Source organism: Limulus polyphemus, unplaced genomic scaffold, assembly GCF_000517525.1.
Source record: "Limulus polyphemus unplaced genomic scaffold, Limulus_polyphemus-2.1.2 Scaffold2415, whole genome shotgun sequence".
Taxonomy (NCBI): Eukaryota; Metazoa; Arthropoda; class Merostomata; order Xiphosura; family Limulidae; genus Limulus; species Limulus polyphemus.
In genome coordinates this window covers 74,790-101,646 of record NW_013668025.1, presented here as the reverse complement: position 1 = coordinate 101,646, position 26,857 = coordinate 74,790, and the positions used below count along the sequence as shown (strand labels likewise).

The 26,857-nt window shown below is 31.5% G+C and overlaps 1 protein-coding gene across 2 annotated transcripts in view; it reads right to left on the bottom strand.

Moving 5' to 3' along the window:
* Positions 1-26,857, bottom strand: part of LOC106466897 (nuclear pore membrane glycoprotein 210-like) — a 138,062-nt gene that overhangs the window by 54,608 nt on the left and 56,597 nt on the right. Inside the window, exons 14-23 of one of the 2 annotated variants that reach the window (XM_022394975.1) lie at positions 22,738-22,830; positions 22,364-22,512; positions 21,519-21,630; positions 21,293-21,355; positions 20,152-20,198; positions 15,310-15,383; positions 14,157-14,259; positions 12,154-12,346; positions 9,472-9,578; positions 8,607-8,711 (exon numbers count right to left, since the gene is read on the bottom strand). In XM_022394975.1, coding sequence (XP_022250683.1) covers positions 8,607-8,711; positions 9,472-9,578; positions 12,154-12,346; positions 14,157-14,259; positions 15,310-15,383; positions 20,152-20,198; positions 21,293-21,355; positions 21,519-21,630; positions 22,364-22,512; positions 22,738-22,830 — 1,046 coding nt within the window. The remainder of the gene's footprint in view (positions 1-8,606; positions 8,712-9,471; positions 9,579-12,153; positions 12,347-14,156; positions 14,260-15,309; positions 15,384-20,151; positions 20,199-21,292; positions 21,356-21,518; positions 21,631-22,363; positions 22,513-22,737; positions 22,831-26,857) is intronic. The other variant, XM_022394976.1, reaches the window with a different exon arrangement.

Genomic DNA, 26,857 nt, shown 5'->3' with positions numbered 1-26,857 from the left:
ACTAAAATAATTGTAGTGTTCACACTACTGCCTCATCATCACTGGGTGTATACACCAAACGTTACTATGTATAATAAATGTAAACGATTCAACACACTATTGACAAGGATAAAACAGTAAATAAGGACTGTTGTTCTTTAAATTGTTCTCTTTCACTACAAATGTATCATGATTTTCTACAAGTGAATTTATTCTTTCAGAATCTGCTTGATTCTCGATGCACGCACGATAATTTTTACATATGCATTCTTATCTTTAACCAACCTACACACAAAAATATTAACTACGTACATTAGACTATTTTATTATATATTAGATTATTTCATTCTTCCTTCAAAGCACAATCACAGATGTTTCACATATAAAAACAAAAGAAAACTTCTCCATGGCAAATACAGCCATTTGTGTTGAAGATATGTTCATTCACACAGTATGTATTCATCTCAGTATGTCCATAGTGTTCTACTTATTCTAGTTATTGTCACAGATCAAGTCTTTAACATTCTAGATTCACTAATTACCATGCACAATTTCAATAAATCCAAACTGAATGGATAATATATTTTACAGTGCTTTTTTAACCCAAAATTTGACTTGTAGTAAATTTCAATATATGTTTATAAAATATACAAATATCCTGCATCCTTTCACTAATAAACTTTTAGTGGTTAATCCACCCTGCTGACCAATTTGCCATCCTAATTGTTGGATAATCAAGCGGCTCTCAAACTGTCTTGTAGACACACCCTCTCATAAAATGGAACAAGACAGCTTGTAAAGTAAGGGCCTTAATGTTTTTTCAGTCACTGATTTGCTGATCATTCACCTGCCTAATTATTTTGTGTGTTGTCTCTTGTTCAGCCACAGTGAATTGGTAGTCAACATTGCCACCCTGGTTGTGCAGAAGAGTACCTCATATAGTCTGGAAACATCTACTCTTTGGCTAGAATTCTACCATCCTTCCAAACATCATGTTCCTATGGCAAATAGTGTCACTGACCGAGACTTAATGAACATGAGATTCACTATAGCTCATAGTCTTAAGACTTCTCTCATCATGAGAAGGTTATTGGCTGATCCAGAGTACTTAATTATAAGTGGCATGCTCACAAAGTTTTACAGCACAATATAACATGGGCAGATCTGAGCCTATTTCCAAAACTCTCTGAATTTACTTGTAATCCTCTTGATTTATAGCACTGGGACTTGCTGGCAAATGACACGAGACAATAAGTGTAACAAATTATGATAATGGATAAGTATTTGGTAAGATGATCATAGAGTGATTAGAGTAAAAACTGCCTTTGTTAGCGTTGTTCATAGCAACAGAAAAATAAGTAATGAATTACATGATGAAAAAATATTTAATTCTCCTTAGTCAAATTAACAAAAATTTAAGGAATAGCGTTTACATTACCTTTCGTTTTACACACTTAGAATTTTGTACTCATGCATTAAAGAAAAAAAAAAAGTACGTTTGTTTTTTAAAAATAAAATTATCCAATTAATTTTACTTCTCTTCATAATGATATACAGTACATCTGTTTGTTTTGTATTTCGTGCAAAGCTACACGAGGGCGATCTGCACTAGCCGTCCCTAATTTAGCAGTGTAAGACTAGAGGGAAGGCAGCTAGTCATCACCACCCACCGCCAACTCTTGGGCTACTCTTTTACCAACAAATAGTGGGATTGACTGTCACATTATAACTCTCCCACGGCTGAAAGGGCGAGCATGTTTGGTGTGACGGGGATTCAAACCCGTGACCCTCAGATTGTGAGTAGTGTCTTAACCACCTGGCCATTCCGGGCCCAGTACATCTGTTGCTAAAATACTCATTATTTATTAAGTTATCACCACTTAAATATTTTGATAGAGCTTGAAATCTCTTTGTGCACTGCATATGTGGTATGAAAGTTACTAAATGATAAAATAGTGGTGCTAAAACTAAAACCTAGTGTAACTAAAACTTTTATAATGTGGGCATGTAAAGCGACTTGTTTACCAGTCATTCTTGATTTTTCCATGTTCTTCAATTTTCATTTGCAGCTCACTTTTGTGAGAGGAGGTGAAACCTACATTCCAATTATATATTCAAAGTTCTCATATTATCAATATATCATCAATACAAACGTTTTACACATACTATGTAGAAACAAGTATATCCTCACTCCCGGAAGGCAGACGGGGCTAGGATGGTTAACATCATCTTGTCTATTGCAGTACATTTCTGGCTACTTCCAAAGGGATCATCCAACAAGGGGCATTAACAGTGCTTTGCATGCCAATCTCTCTAGTATGCTGTACAAACTACTCCAATTGTTCTCAGTAAATCCATGGTTGGCCACACCTTATTGGCATCTTTTCATCTGCACTTCTAAGCTCAGCTACTCTGCTTAAGATTGGCTGACATTATCAGTGGTTCCTGATGGATAATGCCATAGTCAGTTGGCCCAGTAAGTGCTTAAAATACTAAGCTCTTAAACAACTGTTGGAACACAATGAAACACTCAGCCTTTAATAGAGAAATCCACTAAGTTAAATAGAGGTTCCCAACAAAAATACACACTATTTACACAATAATTAGATCTTGGTCGGAATTAACATCATAAGTTCAATCAAGATTATCTGTGGTAATTGAACTATAAAAGTGATTCACAGGTGCTCAGTCTCTGCAAAAACAAGAGATGCCCGTATCTAATACACAGAACCAGTTCACTGATTTGTTTCAGGTGAAATGAAAAACAATAAAAAACACCACATTGAAGTCAAAATAAAACAGAATGCTTTATTAAAAACAATAATGGTGACTGCTGCTTTGTAGATGGAAAATATATATTATAGGAGAGTAAGGTTTTTATCATTTGTACAATAAACTGAACTCCTTTCCATGTGACATCTTTTACAACTTATTCCCAGTAGTATCCTGTCCCAATACTTACTCCCAGTAGTATCCTGTCCCAATACTTACTCATAGTAGTATCCTGTCCCAATACTTACTCATAGTAGTATCCTGTCCCAATATTTCCAGTGCTATGTATTTTCTAAATCAATCAACTAGTGATTTCTCTTTGCTTTCAACAACTGAAGAATTTAAGTACTTTTATCGTTATTCTAACGTTAAATTATTTACAGCAAATTTTTTCTATTTTAAAAAAAGTACTGACCTTGACACAGTTGCTCATTATGAATTTGAAACTTCACGTTATTTTTCAAATAATACTGTCATCATACAGTTATAGAAAAGTGGGCATTCTTTGAATATTTATCTCTAAGTATATAAGATAAATAAATAAATAAGACAAGATAAAATGTGCATACTGAAAATGCTGTGACTAATAAACTGAGATTATGTAATCCGATTCAGAAATCATTATTATTCAATGTTTATAACAGCAAACAAATGCATAATTAAAAGTAACAAAAATAAAGAATGCCCATATTCAAGTAGTTGAGTTTTTTATTAGACTTAATTCAGTCATTTCCACTTACTTTTGGTTATTCAAACTGAAGTTAAGAGCTATAGCTATATAAGAAAGAAAGTTTTAATTTTTATATTCTTCAAATAAGTCATATCCAACTTTATCAAATTGTCTATTTCTATGTCTTTTAATTCTATAAATGTTCTTACTGTCGGAAAACCATTATAAGTTTAAAGGTTCTAACAGATTACCAGAGGCCAAAGTTCAAAAGCATGATATTACAACATTAAATTCAAATGTTCGGTAAGCCAGTGCACAGCTTTGAAACCAATATCTATTTAACGTTAAAAGATTCAAATCCACATCTCTGCTAAAATTCACTATTAATCATTTCATCATAATAACGAGCTATTACAAAACAGATAGCACCTAACAAGTGTTAATTCAAACACAAAATTATAATATAGATACCACCCAACACACATTAATTCAGAAAATTTTACATTGAGGCATAAACCTTACAAGTAAATATGGCCATAACACATATGGCATAGCTAATACAGGGTTCTAGTAGCTAAACATTTGTTTTTATGGCCAATTATTTCATGGAGGATATTTGATGAAATTGAACTTTTGGGACTTTTCCAGGACAAAGACTTAAAAACAACTGGTTCTTTTCACCAAAATTTCCATTAGTGAAATTTTTAGAGCTCATTCCATGACTTTCCACGATTTCAAGAGCCAATGCAAACTTTATTAACTTGTTGTTATCAGTTCAGATAACATATCAATAAAGAGGACTAAGGGTTCAACCTGACATTTTTTTTTTGTGGCTAATCACTATAGGTAACATTTCTTACCCAATTATCTACCAAGTGATCCTAACTATTCAGCTAGGTTTTGAAAATGTTCTAAATAAGTGTTTCTGGAAAGATAATTTATACATCTTTCGAATCCTTGATATTAAGGTAGAAAATATCATTACATTTGTGTAAATAAAGCAGTCAGAGACAGATATATAAATTTTAGGTCATTAGTTCTCTAGTTTTGGTTAATTCGAGATAATTATTAATATTAACATATGTGAATCTTTTGTAATGAGTAACAGACACCAAAATAATCTTTCAAAATATTTATTTCTTATGGTTTCATACACTGTACCTCCACCTCATATAAATTTTATAAATATATATCATTTAATTATCATATTGCTATCAAATATTTAAGTATTTTCAGAGTAATATGAAGTATGTACTCCACTTTAACACTGCGAAAGAGAATATTACACTTTAGTTTAATGTGAAAGGCATCTTTCAATTTCTGTCATCGGCTGGATGGACCCGCAGTCAGGCTTGTGAAATCGGTCAGTAAGTAGAAGTTAGTAAAACATTTCAGATAGTTTTTAAGTATAGAAAACAAGAAGGAATGAGTTATGAATATATTCAGATACTAAAAGTTTTAGTTAAAAATTGGAGAAAACAATACTATATAGTTTACCTTCCTGATACTTGCACATTGTTCTTTACTAACTTTTGCTGGTATCAAAGCTGTGCAATGGCTACCTCTACATAGAAAGAAGGGCTTAGTTTTTCTTCTATTTTTTTTTCAAAAAAAGGCCCAACCACCTCAACAGAAAAGGCTTATATTGTACTGTATTATCAAAGTATACTTTCCTAAAAGATATTGTTAGTATAAATTTTAAGAATATTGATTTTATGATGATCAGAATTCATCCTGGAAAAACAGAAAGCAATAAATAAATAAAAAAAACTTATCTTCATGATTCCAAGTGTCATCGAAAAACACTCAAAAATTAAAACGTTCTTATCCATGGTTTACACTAAAAATTACTTTTTTACTCAGATACCTTTTTATCATGGTAGAAATACAGTAATTAAAAATGTTATATTCTGAAGAACAATGATGCACAAATATGCTTGTAAAATAGTACAAGTGAGTGTTTGAAATAGACATAAAAACTACCTCTTGCTTTACATACTGAATGAAGTTAATTTTATTCAAGAGTTTTAAATTCGTCACAACAAAGATTAAGAAATAGTTTCAGTGTTTGATTAACACTGACCACTACAAAAAGAAAAATTACCCACCTGTTAAGCAAATTCTGTTATAAAATATTTTAAATAATACTTCAGCATTCAATAATGTGTACAATTAGCTTTTTTTCCTGAACATGCACAAAGGTTCAAAGAAGAAACATCCTTGCTAAAAGGATTACACCTTTTTTTACTTTCATTAAGTCAGACTAATAACTAAACATTAGTTACAAGTTATTCCTAAACTTAAAAATGACAGACATTTATAGGCATTATATTACGGTAGCTTCTAGGAGCACAAGTTTCGATTGCAACTTTTCATGCCTTAAACATCAATAAATTTTCTCAAAAACCGTTTAAACTATTTTAATATTTTAACTATTATTTATATATTTTTAATAGAGAATACAAATATTTGTTTAATCTCAAATTATTTTACTTTAATCTAGTAGAACGTGACAATAAAATTTGGTAAAACCTATTTCCCTCTACATCTTAAAAAATGACTTAATTTGTTTCCTAAAAAACAAATAATCTGCACAAAGTAGAATTATTTCCAACTAAGTACAGATTAAAATCTCAAACAAGCTATTACATCACAAGTTTAATCAACTTTCCTAAACAATGGCCTGTAAGTACCTTTTCCTTAACTGAAGCAAATGACCTTGGCTCCTAACTAAAATTATATACAGTTTTATTTCAAAACATATAGTTTGATATAGTATAATCATAAAAGTTATTACATGTAGTCCAGAAATTACTTCAGGCTACTAAACATTATACATGCTATTATTTTCAAGAAAAAATTAGTAATAAATTTACCATAACAACATCTATCAGAAATTAATTTAGAATAGTTACTTAAAAAAACACTTCAAACAAACTAATTTAGAAGAAGTAAAGTTCATAAATGTGAAGAAAAAAAAAGTTTTTTTTTTGTTTGGATACAGAATCCAAGGCTTTTTTTAAAGATCTTATGATTACAATAACATATTACTGAGCATTTTCAAATGCCTTGTGAAAAACCCCTTTACTCTCTCACTACAGGCTCTGCTGATTTGACCTAAAAATTGATCTTTGAAGTTTTCATAAGTTAACTTTTAATATGTTTTGTGTATCTTAATGACATTTATAATGCTTTTAGTAAGTATTAAGCCATTTGTGGACTAAAAAATCAGAATTTTTAATGACTTATTTTTATTAAATATTTTTCCATGAATATATGTAGTCAAAGTTGTTCCGAGTGCAGTGATTTTCATCTTAAGATTAAAAATATTTTTCTTCATCTGAAAAATCTCAAATTTCATTTGTGTAATTTCAAAAAATTTCCTAAATAAAGTTCAAACATTTTTTTTCAGTAAACATTTATAATTTATCTGTTATTATCTCTATCCTAACTATACAACAGGCATAATTAATTTGACTGACCTCATAACCACCATAACAAAATATAAAATAAATTACCTTTTTTTTTTCTAGAATAACTTCAAATTGTAGCATAAAACTTCATTTGTTTATACTAAATAGCTTTAAACTCATAACACTATACATTTGTTTATACTTTATTATTTAATATTCTGTGTCTGATTAATATTCCCACCATACAAGTTGTAAACCACTTGGCAAACATGAAGTTTATGTTAACCTATCAAATTACACAATGAATGGGTTACTCGCGAGTTACTCACAAGTGTATCTCATTGAAAAGTTTATTATTATTCTTTATTTTACCTTATCTAACCTAAAAAATATCTAATTTTTGCATTTTAGTTATTTTTATAAGTAACGAATACACATGAAATATAATATTTACCTGGGTCTTCTTTTTTTTTTTTTTTATGGTGTCAACTGTCAATGAAACTTAACTACTTTTTTTATAGTACTGATACTACTGCACTAGATAATTTTTCATTTAATTAAATAATGCACTAAAGAACATAGAATAATAATATGCAAAAAATAGACAATGTCTTATAATTATTGGCAATTTCTGAAAGAGGATGTGACAGGTGGGCTTGACAAGAGGAGTCTGAATTTCTAGTATATGGCTCTGTAACCAAACAAGATTGAAGGCCATAAAAATTATGCACTGTCTGAGCAATGTCAACATTATAATGAGTAACTTACATTAAATTTTGTACTTCTCAGAAGAGTGGTAAATAAGTTAATAAGGGGAGACCTAGAGAGCAAATGTCACAATTCTCATATTACGGACAAATCAGGATTTGTTTTTAATACTGCCTCATAAACTTAAAAACTTACAAAATTTAAAATTTGGATTATGAGCTATGCATTTTTGCCAAGTTTATTCATACACCACGATAGAAAAGTAGTTTAATAAAATTCTGAATATTAACTCAGTTAAACCCCATGACATATGCAGGAACGGATGCTTGTAGCAATAAAGTTAAACTTATGAACAACTATATTTGCCAAATACTTAAAAGAGTAGAGTTTTTAAAAATTATAAATTACAAATAAATATAAGTTAGGAACTCTTGCTTTTGATCATGTGTTTGAGGAATGCTAAAAAATTAACTTTCTACAAAGTAGATTAATAAAATTTGGAATGAAAGTCACTAAAACTTTGTGACATGCACAGTAAAGGATTCTTTTTTTACATTCTTCTTTTAGCAAAAAAGCATAAAAAATTAAATTACTAAATTTGATTATCAGCAGTTTTTTTGTTTTTAATGTTGTTGAGATCAAAAACACTGGACTGTTTTCTTTCTTGCAATCTCTTCCTTTCTTATATGGAATAGAAAGTTCAAAACGTTTTTCATATCAATTTTCAATCATTTTTTCAATCAATTTTTTGATCATCAATTTTCTTATTAGAATTAATTAGTTATTAAAATTTGCATTCTTATTTTCCAATACAACTTCAAATAAATTTATTTCTTATGTTTCTTTCTTTAAAATATCTAATTCTGAAACTTCTTTCCCACTCTCACTAAGCATTGTCTTTTTTTTTTAAAGTTAACCATCAAACATTGTAAATATACAGCTTGGCACGTGTTAACAGCATACAAATCTACTACATCAGTGAGAAAGTGGAAATCCCAGATAAAACAGAACTTATCACAACATAACTAGATATGAACAGCACTCCATAGAATGAAAAATCTTACCTTATTAGACGGGTGATTAAAAACTGATACTTCATCAGGTTTTATTAATGGATCATCCACCAGATCTAGTTCTATACTCTGAGTAAGTGGTTCGTCAAGTGGTGGCTAAAACACAGACAGGACGTAGTGAAAAACAGTGCAAAAGTAATAATAAAAAAACAGAGCTATTGACAAGTTTATTTTTAAAAGATTTTTAAGGTATTTCTTTTTTAACACTTCCCAAATTCTTATTCTTAAAGATATATATACTTCAACTGCAATAAACAACTATAAAAAAAAAAACAACTAAGCAACACCTTTCCTATCTTTTAAACCTACGTGCAAGAGTGGCAGTCAAAGTGTGTATGCTACGATCTTTTGCAGAGTGCCATTCAATATGATATTGTGTATTCGATGTCAGAGTTACCAACTATAAATTTTACTCTTAAAATATTTTGCGGTAAAGGAGAGTAAATATGATATACAATGAAAACCAAAATCTAGATATGCATTTCAGAGATTCTAGAGGTTATGCAAATGTAGACTTTACAATATGCAAAAGTATTTTTATACTTCACATGAACATCACCTTGCACTCCAATCTGTCAGAGTTTGAGTCAGAAATTCAGATATATCTTTAAGTACAAATACTTTTGTAACACCGGATTTTTTTGTGCACAACAGTTTTGTTCATACTTTTATAAAAGCTTGCCACATTTTGTGTAGATACCCATAGTAAATTTAGAATTATAGTTAACATGCTTTCACCAATGTAGTGTCAGTCCAACGGATCAACCCCATGCACATTCGGTTAATAAAGCGTATGCTTAGAATGAAGTTTTATAGCTCTGTGAAAGCCCAAAAACAACAATAAAAAATTACTTACCAACAGACGAGCATTTTCTTTCTTAATAACATCTGCTCTGTAGCCGGTTAATTTGACAGTAACTTTCAATAAACCTGCTTTTCCTTCAGGATAAATCACCTGATAATCTGAAAAATTCAAATTAAATATGTAGATATCACAATATTTATTTCATGAAATCTTGCACTCAACTTATATATATATTTAATACCACACAAGTCCTACATTTATTGCATGTAGTAAAAAAAAACCTCCTGAGTGGAAACTACTAAAAATATACTTTTGTCCACAGCTTAGCTTTCAGAAAAATATATTAACACTAACTGGTATAACTAGAATTAAAACATTTGATCAGTTTTTGTCCAGGTATTGCAACTCCTTTCTGAAAGACTTTAAAAATTCAACTAATTATGTTGTTAGACTTTTGACTGTTACAGAAAACTGTATAACATTAAACTTCAAACAATTTTTTACAATACTAAATAATGAATTCTCTACATCATAAACTACGATATATCAGCAAATAATATATTATTTAGTACACATCCATCATTAAAAACGAGACTACCACTTTATCCACGTGATATAATACGTACACTTTATATTTCTCTTATTAAAATAATATCAAGTTTTAAATTCTGTTATATGTGAAGTATGGTTTACAGCAAATATTCAATAGTAGTAAAATAAATGGCACCTCACATGTAAGTAATTTCCAAAATATGTTGAATTTTTATCCCAGAAAAATGCCAGAATTGTAAATAGTTAAAGATCACCTGGTGAGAAATAAATTAACTCTTTCCACATAGGCTATGTCAAATCGAGTTCTTAATCAACTTTTGATGCAGTAAGTGTATCTTCACAAAATTTAGCAGACTTTCAGTAAACATTAGAAGACTTTTGTACACAAAAACTTATGTTATTTAATTAAGAATTAATAAAGATTTGTCTGAATATATTAAGTAGTTTTGTATACTAGTCCAAGTGAAAAGTGATTTTCATGTTAAGATTAAAACTACTTTTATTTGTGTGAAAATTTTCAAATTTCATTTGGGTAATCTTAAACCTAAATAATTATAAAATGATATTTTCCAGTAACTCATGTAACTCTATCAAATAGTAACTCTATCAAATTACATAACAAATGGGCTACTCACAAGCACACCTCGTGAAAAAATTGTATTATTATTTCACCTAATCTAACCTAACAAATAAAGAATACACATGAAAAATAAGAAATATAATACTTACTTGGGTCTTTTCTTTTTGCTGTTGACCGTCGATGTAACTTAACCTTACTTTTTTATACTAACGATACTACTGCACTAAATAATTTTTTTATTCAATCAAATATTGCACCAAAGAACAAGAATAATAATATGCAAAAGCAGACGATGTCTACTGGAAGCGAAATAAACAATTCTCTGTACAGAAAATATCACTTAATATAAAAGTAATTTAATAGATTAAAACCTTGGTTTTCTATTGGTTATAAGTAATATAGTATTAAATGTCCAAGAGAAACTACTGGCAATTTCTAAAAGAGAGGATGTGACAAGTGGGGTCTGATTTTCTATTTATAAAGGCTATAAAAATTATGCTTTGTCTTAATGACAACATTACAATGGTAATGTACATTAAATTTCACACTTCTTGGAGGGGTGGTAAATAAATTAGAGAAGAAAGGATATTTAGATAGCAAATATCACAATTCTCACAAAAAGAAAATTTAGGATTATTTTAATATTGTCTTATAACATTTAGAAAACTTATAGAAAGGAAAATCCAGGGAGTACTCAAAATTGATTTCAGAGCATATTTTATCTTTAAATGAAATAAAGAAGGCTGATCTTGATGTATTTATTGGAGATGATGAGCAAAAGTTACTGCATAAAATTTTATTGCATCAAAACAACAAAATAGTAGTCAAAAACACCTATAAGGAAAAAGGTGATATTTTGTTGCAATATATATATATATATATATATATATATGTATAAGATAAGTTATTGTGGCTCAACAACATCTTTAATAATAAACGTCATTGAATAAATAGTTGTTTAAACATTTGTTTAACAACAAGTAAAAGCTTGGAATGGTCTATTCTGTCATTAGGGGTGTGTCTGTGCATCAGGCTAGTTTTGAAGAATTCCTCTCCTCATCAGTGACCCTGGACACTACCAACAATGAAATATCAGACCAAACCAATCCTTTATAGACAATTCAAAGATTTTACTTGTTGTTAAACAAAAGTTTAAACAACTCTATTTATTCAATTATGTACAAACTGCCCAGTGTCGGCTAACAACACAAAGAATTAAATTGTAGCAAAATGTTACAAGTTCTCCAAATACCTATAGAATGATAGGTTTCTTTTTGTGAGTGTAAAACACTTATATACACCAGTTCAATAAACGTCTTTATAAAATATAGTACAATGCATCAGAATCATCTTTGAAATTCCGTTCTTCTCACACTCGAAAAGTAAAATATTGATTAAAGTTTAACTGTAAAAGCGAATCATCCTTTAGAAAATATAGCTATACACTAGTTGTAATCTTAATAGCAACTAATTTATATTATTTTAAAAATTGAGTCGTTCAATGCTAACACAAAAACTTCAAATTGTGGTAGAAAAATCTTTTAAACAATGTTTTTGATATCTATTTTCATATACACATAATTAGGTTAAATTGCACGTACTTCGATGAACCTTTCGATAACCCTTTGATCCATCAGATTCAATAACAACATCTCTGTAATCTTTCAGCTTTGCCAACGTGTAATCAGAGAGTTCCCAAAGCAAGTTGAAAGATGAAACATTGGCAAATTTTCTTCCTAATTTATCTTTCACCCACACTTCCACTTCCAGCTGTTTGTAGTTGTGTACAGGAACCTAATATTTTAAACAGTAGAGCACTTTAGATACATAAAAACGACCAGCAATCCTAATACTAAAATATCTCTGTTGAATTTTCATGAAAAGCTACTTGAGGGATGTCTATGCCCCCAATTTTTAAGTGATAAACTAGTGAGACATGAAAAGCTACTTGAGGGATGTCTATGCCCCCAATTTTCAAGTGATAAACTAGTGAGACATGAAAAGCTACTTGAGGGATGTCTATGCTAGCTGCCCCCAATTTTCAAGTGATAAACTAGTGAGAATGCAGATATGTGGGCTTGTTCCAAATTTTGCACAAAGCTATACGAGGGCTAGCTATACTAGCCATCCCTAATTTAGCAGTGTAAGACTAGAGGGAAATGCAGCTAGTCATCATCACCCATCACCAACTCTTGAGCTATTCTTTTATCAATGAATAGTGGAATTGACCTTCACATTATAATGCCCCCACAACTGAAAACGTGAGCATGTTTGGTAGGACGGGGATATGAACCCGCAACCTGCAGATTGAGAGTCAAGCACTCTAACCACCTGGCCATGTCAGGCCGAGAATGCAGATAATCAATACCACCTATCACCAACTCTTGGGCTATTCTTTATCAACAAACAGTGAGATTGACCACTATAATGAGCTGAAAGGTCAAGCATGTTCAGTGACATACAGATTATTAGTCGAGTACCCTAATCACCAGGCCCAAAGATTTGACTGTGGTACTTTATCATGGCTGAAGTATTAGATATTATATGCACTGGTATTTGCTCATTTAGCAAGACAAAATTATAGTATTTTGTTGCAATATTTATTCATGAATTGACACTAATCAACTCAAATGTAGTTGCATTTAATCAACCACATTATAATTCCATTATTAAGCCTACTAACTTACAGTACCTCCCAATCCTCTGGGAGAGGATTGAGGAGGAAATGGTTTATTTGATGTAAACAAATATGTGTGTACAAGTTTGGTTGTAGTAGTGCAGTGATATCATTTGTAATATACAATATACCAGCATAAAATTAAGAGAATAGCTAAAAAAACGATTAAATACAGTTTTCTTTCATTCATGGTATACAGATGTTTCTTACCAAATTAGGGACAAAATGTTATATTTACTTTCAAGACTTTCAACAGTCTGCTATTATTCATTATTCATGCTCTGGCAAGAGGGAACAAGTGGCTAATGGGCATACATAATGATACAAATACTTATAAAAGCTATGTAATACACGTGGAGGATTTGAACCAATTTTTTTTTTTAGGTTTTATATATATATACACACACACACACACATTTGAATAACTAAAAAATCATAAATTATTACATCAATACGATAGAATTTAACTATAATTTATCACGCTTAGTTACTAGGATGTATTTTACTCTAAAAAAATATGAATTTTCGAGCAGACTAAAGACACAACCTATCTGCTTGAAATCTTGGTTCAAAAGAAAGAAATGGCATTCTAAGAATATAAAATGGCTGAGAAAGCCTCTATGGGGATATTCTGAGCTTCTGATTGGTTATTCATGTCATATATAGAAGTGTATATAAGATAACATTAAAACCAACTCACTTTAATAAGATTGACCTTCCACAAGTTTGAAATGACTGAATAAACTAATATGACATACAACTGCTTCACAAGGCATAAAAAATCTGTCTACTCAAACTCCAATGAACAAGAAAATGTATGCAGAAAAAAAAAATGAATTGCCAGCAAATTTCATTTGAATGGCAATATTAGTTTATAATGTATTGAAATTTGCCTTTTTTGTATTGCTTCATGTACAGGATACTCACTCTTATAGCAGTTTCTGATATAGGACAAGGAGCCTTCTGTCCTTTCACTTCTTGAAGCTTCACCTTTAGGTGGAGAGAGTACGGTTCTCCACAAACGATCCTATTTAAAGAGGTTCAGAGGTCATATAATGATAAAAACCCTTGTAATGTAAAAAAAAAAAAAAGGCTCTTTTCTACAGTACAAATATCTAAGCTGAGAAAACATGATATTATTGATATAAATATCACAGTAAGACTTATGCAATATTGGTTACTAATTTATGAATTTATAACATTTCAACTACACCACTGTTAATGAGGCATACACAGCAACCTAATAAAAAACATTTATTAGGTTGAGTTTTTATTAGTGGGTTCAGTTTTTTTTACTCTAGGGTTTTGTTATGATTGGCTCAGGATTGATGTTTTCATACATTTAACGAAGACAAACAAGTATGATGAAACATCATACCAGTGCCTATTCTACAAACTGAAACTCTGTAAGAGTTGAAAACAAAAAGGACTTTTATATTTTCTTTGTTAAATAGATATTTTTCACAACAAGCAACTAAAAATATTAAACTTTAAGATATTTAATTCTTTAAAAAAGGGGTGTGTTATGTAGAAAACATTGATTTGGTTCTATTTTGTTTATTTCTCAGAACTATTTTTTTTTTTTAAAGAGCTTTCTTGATATCAAGAATTAATTTATTTTACAAAACAGGCAATTTTATATTATTTTATTCTTTAATTTGAAGAATAAAAAAATTAAGGTTTTAAAAACAAATCTTGCTAAATATTCAACCAATTTACATGTTAAAAACATGAAGCATAAATTAATTAATGTTTAATATTGTTTTAGTTACAAATGGCTTCCAAGTTCACAAAAAGTTAACGCAACAATATAACACACTGGAAATTTACTATCCTTTCCAACCATTTTCATAAAACATTTCTATTAAAGATATCATTTATTAATTGCAACAAAATACACAATTCGTATAAGAGATTTGGACAAACCATGGTTGAAATTAATGCACATTGATAATTACCTTATTCAAAACCAGATGAACTATTAGTAGTTTTATTATTAGACTTTTTAACTCATAAAAGTAATTATTTCTAAACTTTTCAAAATTAAACTCCATCGAGGTTACAAAAATTATTCACTTACTTAATGGTAGATTGACTTCGTGCAGGACTAGGGATAGTAGCCGACTTCTCATTCCCGACATTTAGTTCTAAAGGCTAGGTAAAAATAAAATACATGTGACATTAAACTGGAAAGACAATACTATAATAAACAAAATGCATCACTGAAAAAAAAACATTAAATATAAGATTACTTTTTTTTGGTAATATCACATTATAAACCTTTATAATGCACATTACCAAGTTTTAGTCATTACCTTTTAATAAACGAACTTCAATGTTAGAAGGGTACAGAAATGACTTTTTTTTTATTCAAAATTTAAACCTTGCAATGTTGAAACTTATAATTTTGTACTTGAGATATATATGAAGATCATAGCTATTAAAATCAAAGTAGTGATAAAACTTTAAATTTCTGCTTTAGCAATCTTTCAACAACATCACATATAAACTGAATTAATCATTGTTCAAAACTAGCATCACAATAGTTCTGAAACCAAGAAGAATCAGATATAAAAGATGTTTTGAAAGAACACATAGCAGTTACATCCAAATGAATGCCCTCAATTATACTCCCTAGGAGACACTAAGGTTACATGCTTGTTAGATATACATACATGACTGTGTTAAATTTAGATATTTTTAGAAGCGATACTTTGTCACAGGTTTGTTTATATAACTGTCTATGAATCATATGTTGTGAAGTTCAATTGTTGTAGTATTGTGTCATGTTAATTGAACCATTTTCTCGCTGTTTTAATTGAGCATTATTGCATCATAACATAGTGTGCAGAACATTTTAGGCTTCTGTCGAGGTATAAATATGTATTTAAAATTTAGTTCGATAGATAGATCATTAGATCTAGATTGTATGATTTTGAGTTTATCTATAAAGAGCATATAGTGGCAATTTCTAAAGTGAAATTATCACAGATTGTATTGTAATAAAAGAGCAGATAAGAATAATTTGTCTTGTCAAACTGTGTTCTAAAGGAACCACTCTGTGCAAAATCTGATGAAAGAGAGACAATATTTAAAGCTCTGAATACAATTGTGATAACCAACAGTGTAATGAACAGTGTAGTTAACACGTTTGACTTGATTTAATATATTATTTTAAAACAAGTGGACTCTGTGCTATTTGTTTATTGCTGACATTTATCACCAACAAGTCACATACACCTACTGTAAAGAATCTTTCCAATACACAAAAACCTGGTTGTAGTGAGCCAGCCAGGATCTACAGTGGTAAATTGCAGTAGAAGTAGACAACCAGCAAATAGGCATACCTACGCACAGATGTAGTGGTGGCACAAATATTGTAGAGACATGGACAAGATGATCAAGCTGGCAGAACAGTATATGGAAGCACACGGAGGGAATATAACTGGCAAGTCCAAGAATAACCAGTTGAAGATGAAACCAGCGGTGGCTGACCAGATGCAGGATGCCACTATAGGTGACAAATCAACAAACAGAAGGGAGAAGAAATGCTATGCTTGTTATAAAATGAGGCACATTACACTGCAAGTTAGTGCAGGCTCATCACCAGCAAACAACAGCAGAAATCTCAACATAAAACAGCTGGAGCTAACTACAAAGATACTCCATACTATGTGGAAAACTTTGAAGCCATGTGTATGAAAGCACCAAACTCAACTGATGAAGTTGGCTCGTGAGTCAATTGTGGGAGGACATCTAGGAGCAAAGAAGATGGCATACACAGCTATCTTCAAATTCTAGTGGCTAGAGGGTCATTGGAGATATGACCAGATTCTGCAGATCATGCAACATCTACCAAAGGACAGAACCTAGAGGTAAGACAGCCATTCAGCAGAATAGTTGTGGATTTGATCGGACCACTATCACCTGTATCTGACAAGAGTAACCAGTATGTGCTGACAGTAGTCAACTATGAAACATGTTATCCAGAAGCCATAGTACTGCCAAAGATAATGATGAAGAGAGTAGCAGAAGCCCTCCTGGAAATGTTCTGTAGAGTAGGCTTTTGAAAAGAAGTCTTGAGTGATAGAAGAACCCAGTTTACCTCAGAACTGATACAAAAGGTGTGCAGACTCATCAGCACTAGGCAGCTCTTTACCACTCCAGATGTAATGAGACTTTGTGAGAGAGTCAGCAGTCTTAAAGACAATGAAGAAGATGTGTAAGGAGCAACTGCATGACTGGGACAGGTACCTGCAGGCAGTATTGTTTGTTTATCAAGAAGTCCCTCAAGAGAGTACAGGAATTTTACTCTTTGAGTTACTGTATGGAAGAACAGTAAAACATCTGGTGCAGATATTTATAGAACTGTGGACAGGAGAAAAAAAAGTCAGAAGTGAGGAACACATGTCAGTATATATTAGGCCTTAGAAACCAACTGGAAGAGCCCTGTCAACTCCCTCAAGAAAGTCTGTATGTAGCTCACAGCATTCAGAAGCACTTCTATAACAAGGCCAAGGATCAACATTCCAAGGTCAGACCTAAGGTCTTGGCTCTGCTATCCGCAGGCAACAAGAAACTCACCCTGCAGTGGAAAGGATCTTTTTAAGTGCAGGAAGTGGTCAACAGAATGGTCTATAAGGTGAAAGTGGACAAGAAGATCAAGATCTACCACATCAAATTGTTGAAGAGGTACTTCGATAGGGAAGAAGACCTAACAGGTATAGCTATTAAATCACAGATGGATATTAAAAGTGTGGTTGTTATAGCCACAGAACCAGAAAACAGTGACTTTGTCATGGAAGATAAAGACCTATTAGACCTAAGATCGCTGGGTGGAGATGAGATGTACAAAGATGTCAACATCAGTGAAGATCTAATTAGCAAGGAGAAAAAAAAAGCTACAAGATCTACTATGCCAGTACCCAGACGTCTTCACAGATAGACCAGGTAAGACAGACCTTGTGCAACACAAGATCGAGACCATGACCAGGGATCCAGTTAAGGTGAAGCTCTACCAGATGCCCTATGCAGTGAGAGACCTGATCAAGTAAGAAGTTGATTTATGTTAGAAAACAGAATCACTGAGCCATCAAATTGAGCTTATTGTTCACCAGTAAGAACTATGAAGAAGGGGGATGGTTAAAACCGCTTCTATATAAATTTCTGGAAGTTGAAACTTATGATGAAGTTAGAATCTGAACCTATGGGCAATTCAAAGGTTATTATGCTAAAACTAGATGGGGCCAAGTTCTTTACCAAGATTGACCTCAGTAAAGGTTATTGGCAGATCCACCAACAAAACCACCAACATTGAGCATTACGTGGATGACATTCTATCCCACACAACCAGATGGGAAGACCACATGAAGAAACACAGAGCTGTTCGGGTGAGTGAGTGCAGCAGGTCTGTGACCCACAAACAAGACGCACCAGCTCCGACAACCAAGCAGCAAGTCAAATCCTTCCTGGTATTAGCAGGACACTATATGAAGTTTATCCCAAACTATGCTGAAGTCACTGCATCTCTGACTCACCTGACCAAGAAAGGCCAACATAATATGGTGAAGTGGGAACAACCACAGTAGCTGCCATTCCAGAAGTTGAAGAACATGTTATGAAGTTTATCCCAAACTATGCTGAAGTCACTGCATCTCTGACTCACCTGACCAAGAAAGGCCAACACAATATGGTGAAGTGGGAACAATCACAGTAGCTGCCATTCCAGAAGTTGAAGAACATGTTATGAAGTTCACCAATCCTTAGAATGCCAGACTTCAATAAGCCTTTTATCATTCAGGCCGATGCATCAGATGTTGGAATTGAAGTAGTACTTCTGCAAGAACATGAAGATGGACTGTTTCATGTAAGGTGTGACTGAATGAGTGTCTGGCTATCTTATTTACCACCCAGAAATTCCAGGACTACCTCTATGAGAAGTTCATCATCCAGGTGGACCTCTTGCATACATCCAAATTGTGCAAAATTGATAGTGCAAGAATCAGGAGTTGAGTGTTATACCTCCAGAACTAACATTTCCACACTGAGGCCATCAAGGGGACTGCAAATGTTGATGCAGACTGTTATGAGTGGACTTTGTGTATGAACAGAAAACAATCTTTGAATATAGTATAATAAATATTGTAAATATTTTTCATGAAGAGGGATTTATTGTTAGATATGCACAATTGTTTCAGTTTAACATGAGTGTTAAATTCAGTTATTTTTTTAGAAGTGACAGTTTATTCCAGGTTTGTTCACATAACAGTTTACAAATCATATCTTGTGTAATTCAATTGTTGTATTATTGCATCATGTTACTAGAACCTTCTGAGTTTTTCTCATTGTTTTTATTAAGTATTATTGCATCATAATATCTCATAGTGTGTAGAATGTTCTAGGCCTTTGTCAGAATATAAATATACTTTAAAAATTTGGTTATATAGATAGATCTAGACTGTGTAAGCGTGAGATTAGCCATAAAGAACATGATGATTTCTAGAGTGAAATTATCATAGATTAGATTGTAATAACAGAGCAGAGAAGAATAATATGTGTTGTCAAATTGTGTTATAAAGTAACTGAACCAGTCTGTGAAATTTGACGAAAAAGAGAATTATTTAAAGCTCTGAATACAAACATGATAACCAACAGTGTAATGAGCATTTGTATGTACATTTGACTTGTTTTAATACATTATTTCAAAAGAAGTGAACTCTGTGCTGTTTGTTTATTGCTGAAAGTTATCACCAAGTCACAGACACCTACTGTAAAAAATCCTGCACATACATAAAAACACGACAATGCTATGTTTGGTGACAATCAGCCCAGCAGTTTGCCAATTATAAGTGAAAAAACACACACATTTTTTCAAATAATGGTTTAGATAAAATTGTTGTTTAAGAATTTAAAATATACTTACAGTTTCACTGAGATCAAGACAAACCACACGGAATATGTGCAAGTCCTCTATAAAGAGATAAATCAAAACTCAAACACAGTTCATATTCATTACTAGTATTTCTTTGTTTTTCTTTCACTTGTATATCATGTTCTTGCAGGCCAAATATCAACAAAAACTCACTCTTTTTAGAAAAAAAAATATAAGAAGGGTATAAGTCAACTCTGCATGCTATTTAGATTCTACTGCTTCATGAATGTTGCAAATGTCAATTTTTCACTATTGATTATTTGAATCAGAATATATGGTTTAGAATCCATTTACTATCATGTTGTGTTTACACATGCCAATTTTAAATACTTTATTAACTTTAGCATACTGACCCATGTTGTAATCCTTTAAACTAATGAATTATTCAAAATACTTCCTTTTTATTTCTCTGATGACAAAAAATTCTAGCTTTTAATCTTACAATGGATACTTACAATGTTGTTTTTTTCCAAAGCTTCTAACTCTAAAGCTGTTACTTCTGATCTCACCATTATTTACATGATGTAATTTTAGTATTATAGGTTAAAAAAAATCTTTATTTATCATCTTAAATAAAAAAAACTGGGTTGACTACAAAAAAATAAAATAAAAACCTTTAGGATTTCACGACTAACCTTTTTATTGCAATGAAAGTCATTAGATCATGAAAGGTTAAATATGATAATTAATTTTTATTTTTTGTCAAGTAAGTTTTTGTGTCAGTGTTGTTAAATCTGTGCCAAACTAGGTAATATAACATACTGCTTATTAGAATATTGTGGTAAACTATATTTCAATATTTTAATTTAGATATTTGCTAGAGATTGTATGACATTAAGATTGTGAAAGTTCATATAAGTAGTCCTAGTATCTAGGAAGTTCCTATTCTTGGGAGAAGTGTTTGGTGTAAGTCGAGGTTGTTAATGATTAAGTAGATGATGATCAAGTAAAGTTAATAAGTTAGTCAGCATTTCTTATCACTCAAGAACTTTTCTGTTAAATATTACAAGAGTTACTGTGGAAAACTTAATTAATTCAATATCATTAAATGGACTAGACTTGGCATTATTTTTACTTGAAAAATCTGAAAGAACCTGCCAAACATTATAAAAATATCAATAAGTACACTTACTATTGTGTCGGTATGGGTCTAACATTGGTAAAATTCTCACCAGGGTCTTGTTTTCTGCAACCACTATAAAGGATAAAATTGTTTTTTTGTGTATTCTGATTTTCTTCTTATGTTACCATATTCTAACATTTTGTGATTGAATTACAAAATGTAACTACACAAAATAAAACCTTTATTTCTGAAGAAATTCTGACACACTTAAAACATTGGCAGCTGGTAGACTTACAGTTTGAATAGTGTCCTTTTGGGTACATTGGCCAAGGTCGGGGCCCTCCTTCAAAAACAATTTCCTTTGAGGATCCTATCGGAAGAACAGCTACTCTCACAGGATGAACCGGCTAAAGAAAATTACAGACCAGTAAGGAAGGCTGGTTGTTGTTATGCACAAAGCTACACAATGGGCTATCTTTGGTGTGCCCACCTTGAGTAGCAAAATTCGTTTTGCAGTGCTGACCAATTGGGGACCAATAAATAAAGACCAATACACAAAAATTTCAACAAATCACTAATACATGGTATTAATCTTGACTGAATAGCTGTATACAACAAAATTATTCAATCATTTGGAGAATGTTTTATAGCTCACTGACAGCATAATAAACTTACCAACAACGAGGCAAATTTCATATATTCATTTACTTTAAAATGTATTTTCACGATGGACTACCTTGCACTTGTTTGAATTGTAAACTTTTTAATATTATAGAAACTATTTTGATCCACTATGTAAGTATTAAATTATCTCATGTATGCAAATCTTTATTATTAGTTTATTATAATTATTTTACAAAGTCAACAAGAGATAATAATTACATAAATATTAATAATTTTCACAAGTGATAACACCAAAATCAATATTTTCTTTACCTGTTTGTAATAATGTTTTTAAAGCAAATGTAAGAGTAAAGTGATAGTTTTGTTAGGTTATCATCATCTTCAACTCTTTTGTTTCTTCTGTCATTATTTTTGGGCTCTTCCACCAAAAGAGGACAGGCCCCACAGTTTCAAAAATTGATTTAGTATCAATAAGTTTATCAATCATTTATAGGCAATTAAGGTTTAAGAACAAACCTTAAGTGGTTTAAAGCAACCAATTACAGCTGTAGTCTTCAGATGTATAGGTGCGACATCGTACTTTACAAAGATCCGGGAGTGACCACTCTCTTTACAAACAAATTCGAGACTGCGGCATCCTCCTCCCATGGGTGGGAACTTACTGTCTGTAATTACAAAGAAAAGAAAAACCTCAAATGTAATGAAATTTACCTGATGTATATTAGTCCTAAAATACTAAGCCAATGTTTTAAGTAAATCAACTATACATTTGTATGCATGCACAACAAAGACAATAAGAATCTTTAGGGTCAACACACATGAAATAAACACAATATCTATAGTCATATACATAATACAGCTAAAAAGAAACTTAAGATATTAGTTCTTACCTTCTATAAATAGGAATACTGTTTTTTCCACAATATCCACATCAATAGGAACATCCAAACATTCATCAAATGTCTTTTTCTTGGTTTTATCTACTGTTGAAAATAATTCCAAAACATCCTGTAAGCATTCTCAAATAATTTTTCCAAGCATTAAAACAATATTGTTTGTCATTTTATAGTGGTTTGTGTTTGCACTAAAATACTTATAAGTTAACAAAATTTGTACAATACTAGCAACAACTAAGTGAAATGTAAAAATATTTCCAGAAATAAATAAATGACATGTGAAAAACTTTTACACAGATTATTCTATTTGATGTAGTTATTACAAACCAAAATATCTATCTACAATTAAACAGCAACAGAGCTGAACTCATGTCCAATAAGTATATCAGTTAAAGATCTTTCAATGTCATACAAATCTCATAAATTAAATATTTTCCACCTGTAAATATATTTCTTTAGGAACAGAGCTGTACATTCCTTGGTTAGTTTTACCTTTAAACTAATATAATAATTAATTATTATTATTAATATAATTAATTAATTTAAATTAATATAATCTATTTGAACATTTCCCATAGCTTTTGTTGTAATCTCCAAGTTATTTAACAAATGTGATTTTTTTTTTACACTAGAATATAAAACACAGTTGTAATTACATATATTTCCTGTAGTTCTCTAATAATTGAACAACTTAACTGGAAGATATTGCATTCAATCTAAATAATTTATTAAATAGAATCTTTCCATGTGGTAATAATTTTGAAACAAGAACAAAGGTAAAGTTATTACCATTATTAATATTACACAGAATGTAAATATCATTTGGAGTGAATTATTACTACATAATCCAATATAACTTTCTTTGCAATGTTCCTATTACAGACATTAAGAGTTATGAAATAGTAGCTATAAAAAACAAGGTTAGAGACTAATTATGCAACCATAATTAGTGCATAATTAGCCAGGATGTTTATCTCGTGGGCTGCTTTCTAACGAGAGGATACAGGAAAAAAAAGTATCAAATCTCTCTGAAAGAATGCAATTGTACATATGTTTGTCAAAAGAATTAATGACAGTTCATTAATTTTGGATTAGTAAATAGTTAACAACTGAACTTAATGGAAACTTGAGAAAGATAAAAGGTGACACATGATAGGTAAAAGTCCTTACTCAAGGTTAACCTTAGACTAGGTATACGAGTGGTCTGGAATTAATTTAACCCTAGTGAACAGAGAATCTGTGTGTGTGTGTGTGTGTGACCATGTGTTTTTGCAGCATCTATGTGCTGCCTTCCAGAAGTTAGTCAACATCAAAAAATGTTAAATAAATGCTAAAGTACAACCATAATAGTCAGTCAGTGATAGGGAGTCAACAAAGCAGCCCAAGTAAGCTAGTGCCTGAGAGAAAACAAAACACCACCCTATAGGCATGAAACAAGCCTTAGCTGCCACGTAAGAGATACAACTTAGGTAATCTTTCAATCAATAATCAGAACAGTTTTGAAACATTTGTTTGGGAATAAAATTAATGACACCGAATATTTATGATATTATACAGAAGTTTGAACTGAATAAATATTTCTTTTTCTTCATGTAAATCTTCTCATGTTGATGATTTGTGTACAAATGCAAATAACTACATTCCTGGTATTTTGAAATAAATAGTGTTTTTAGCAAAAAACTGTTTCTCCAACAGTAGCCGTCACACTCTGCTCAGTTGAGAAACTTTTGCTTTGTGAACTACTATATATTTAAATGCTCCTGAAGATAATGAAGTATTATATATACATTTATCAAATATAAAAGTTCTTTGTTATAACTTTATGAAAAAGTACAATTTAAACTTTATAACAGAGAGAAACTTTCAAATATGCATTAATATAACGATATTTTGATGCAAGTATATGATACATAGTTATACAGTATGTAAAATAAGTTAATATCAAACAACATTGTATGTTTATATCATTACGAAAACAACAGAAGTAACTATTGTCAGTCTATGAAACCATTACTGCATTGCATTACTGAAACTGTGTTTTACCTAATTTTTCTCTTCTTTTTAAAGTTACTACAAAGATGTAGTACTTACTTCAACAATCCTTATCTTCTCCACATGATTCATGTACTTACTTCAACAATCCTTATCTTCTCCACATGATTCATGTACTTACTTCAACAATCCTTATCTTCTCCACATGATTCATGTACTTACTTCAACTTACTTACTGCACTTACTTCAACAATCCTTATCTTTTCCACATGATTCATGCTCTTTTTGCAAACAAGTTTCTATGACTTTCAAGCATATTTTTAGACTATTTCATCCAAAACGTCTAGGTCATTGTGCCTATCAAAATCATGCTGAACACAGCACAGTTGAGATTTGAAATACACTTTCTGGAACATTCAAATAATGGTTTACTAATAACTTGATTCATGAAATTATTAGAATTCTTGAATTAGTGCAGAATATGTACACTACCTCAGATTAATAAATAGCTGACTAACAAGAGGACATGATTTTTTCATATTAATATTTTACTATTGTCTTACTATTTTAAACACGATCACAACAGGCTCGTGTATGTTATACGACCTTGTGACCATCATGTGACCATGGTGGTCTAGTAGTATATTATATATATACTACTAGACCACCCGTGACCTGTCGGGTCACCTACTATTCAGAGGTTATGAAGAATTCAAGCTAATTTCAATATTGCACCGAAATGAAGGTTTATTTTGAGATAATTTAATTAAATATTTCAATCCATTCATGTTATTCATAATTCAAGAAAAGATATTTGATTGTTGATCGGGAGTAAAAGGAAAAACCATTTCATTTTTCAAAAAAAGTGATGTCAGAGTTTTCAGGTATTGTGATCAATTAGTTCATTAAGTTGTGGACTTTCCTCTTAAACCTTCTACAAATAAGAAACAGAAACACTATTTTTTCTTCGAATTACCTACCATAACCAGGGCACATTATTGAGAAATTCTTCAAGATCTTGTTTTTGTCATCTTATGCCTTTTAATGAAGATGGGAACATTGACAGGGAAATAAATTTGAACGAAGAAGTTTCATAAAGAGCGCAAACGGTAGTGTGATATAAAATTACTAATGCTGGAAATTTTCATAAAAAGTGACCCGAAAAAATGGCTAACTCAGTAACCTGTGGCCCGGTTTTAACAAAACTTGTTTTATTCTGTTTCTATTCTCATTTCATTACAAATATGGTGCTATTGTGTGCAGTTTTTGCTGTATTTAATTACAGACAAGCAAACAAACAATCTCAGAGTTTTAGTAGTATATAGATGACTCTGAAAATAATTAATGTATCTTCATGGAATTTGGCAAGCTTTCAGTAAACATTAACCGTTCTACAACCATTAACCCTTATAAATATACCAAGTCCACATACACATTTGCACTCGTTATATACTATAACTTTTAATACATTATGTGTATCTTCACAAAATTTGGTGGCCTTTTGGAAAACATTAGGGTGTGACAGACTGTAGTGGTAGTTCAACCTCATCCAACACCTGGCAATATCTGGAACTGTACGTCAGTTCTGCTGTAGGCAGAGGATCACCTACCTCTTCACCTCAGAATGGAAATTGGTAGGGAAGACAAGCCTCCGTACAAAAACCATTCTCCACTTGCACACATTTTCTACTCAACCACCACCTGATACACCATGAAATAACACCCAGTGGATGGTAGAAACGAAGAATGCCCTGGTAGGATGACATCTCCAGTCCAAAACCTGGCAGCCCAAGGCATTTTTCATCAAGTCCTCGGTAGGAGTAGCGATACTGGCCAGAACACATGTGAAGACTCACTTAGCTGGACCATCTCCAACTAACACCTGACCACCCAGGAACCATACCCAGAGGATGGTAGGTAGGAGGAATGTCTCAGCCTGAGGAGCATACTGCAAGACATAGCAGAATGCTTCAACCAAAACCTGGTGGTGTCTTGAAATGTAAATCAGGTCAGCAGTAGGAAGGGCATCAGGTCATCGACACATGATTCTAAGTGTGATTGGGCCATCTCCAAACAACGCCAGACCCACAAGGAATGTACATCCGTAGGATGGTAGGAAAGA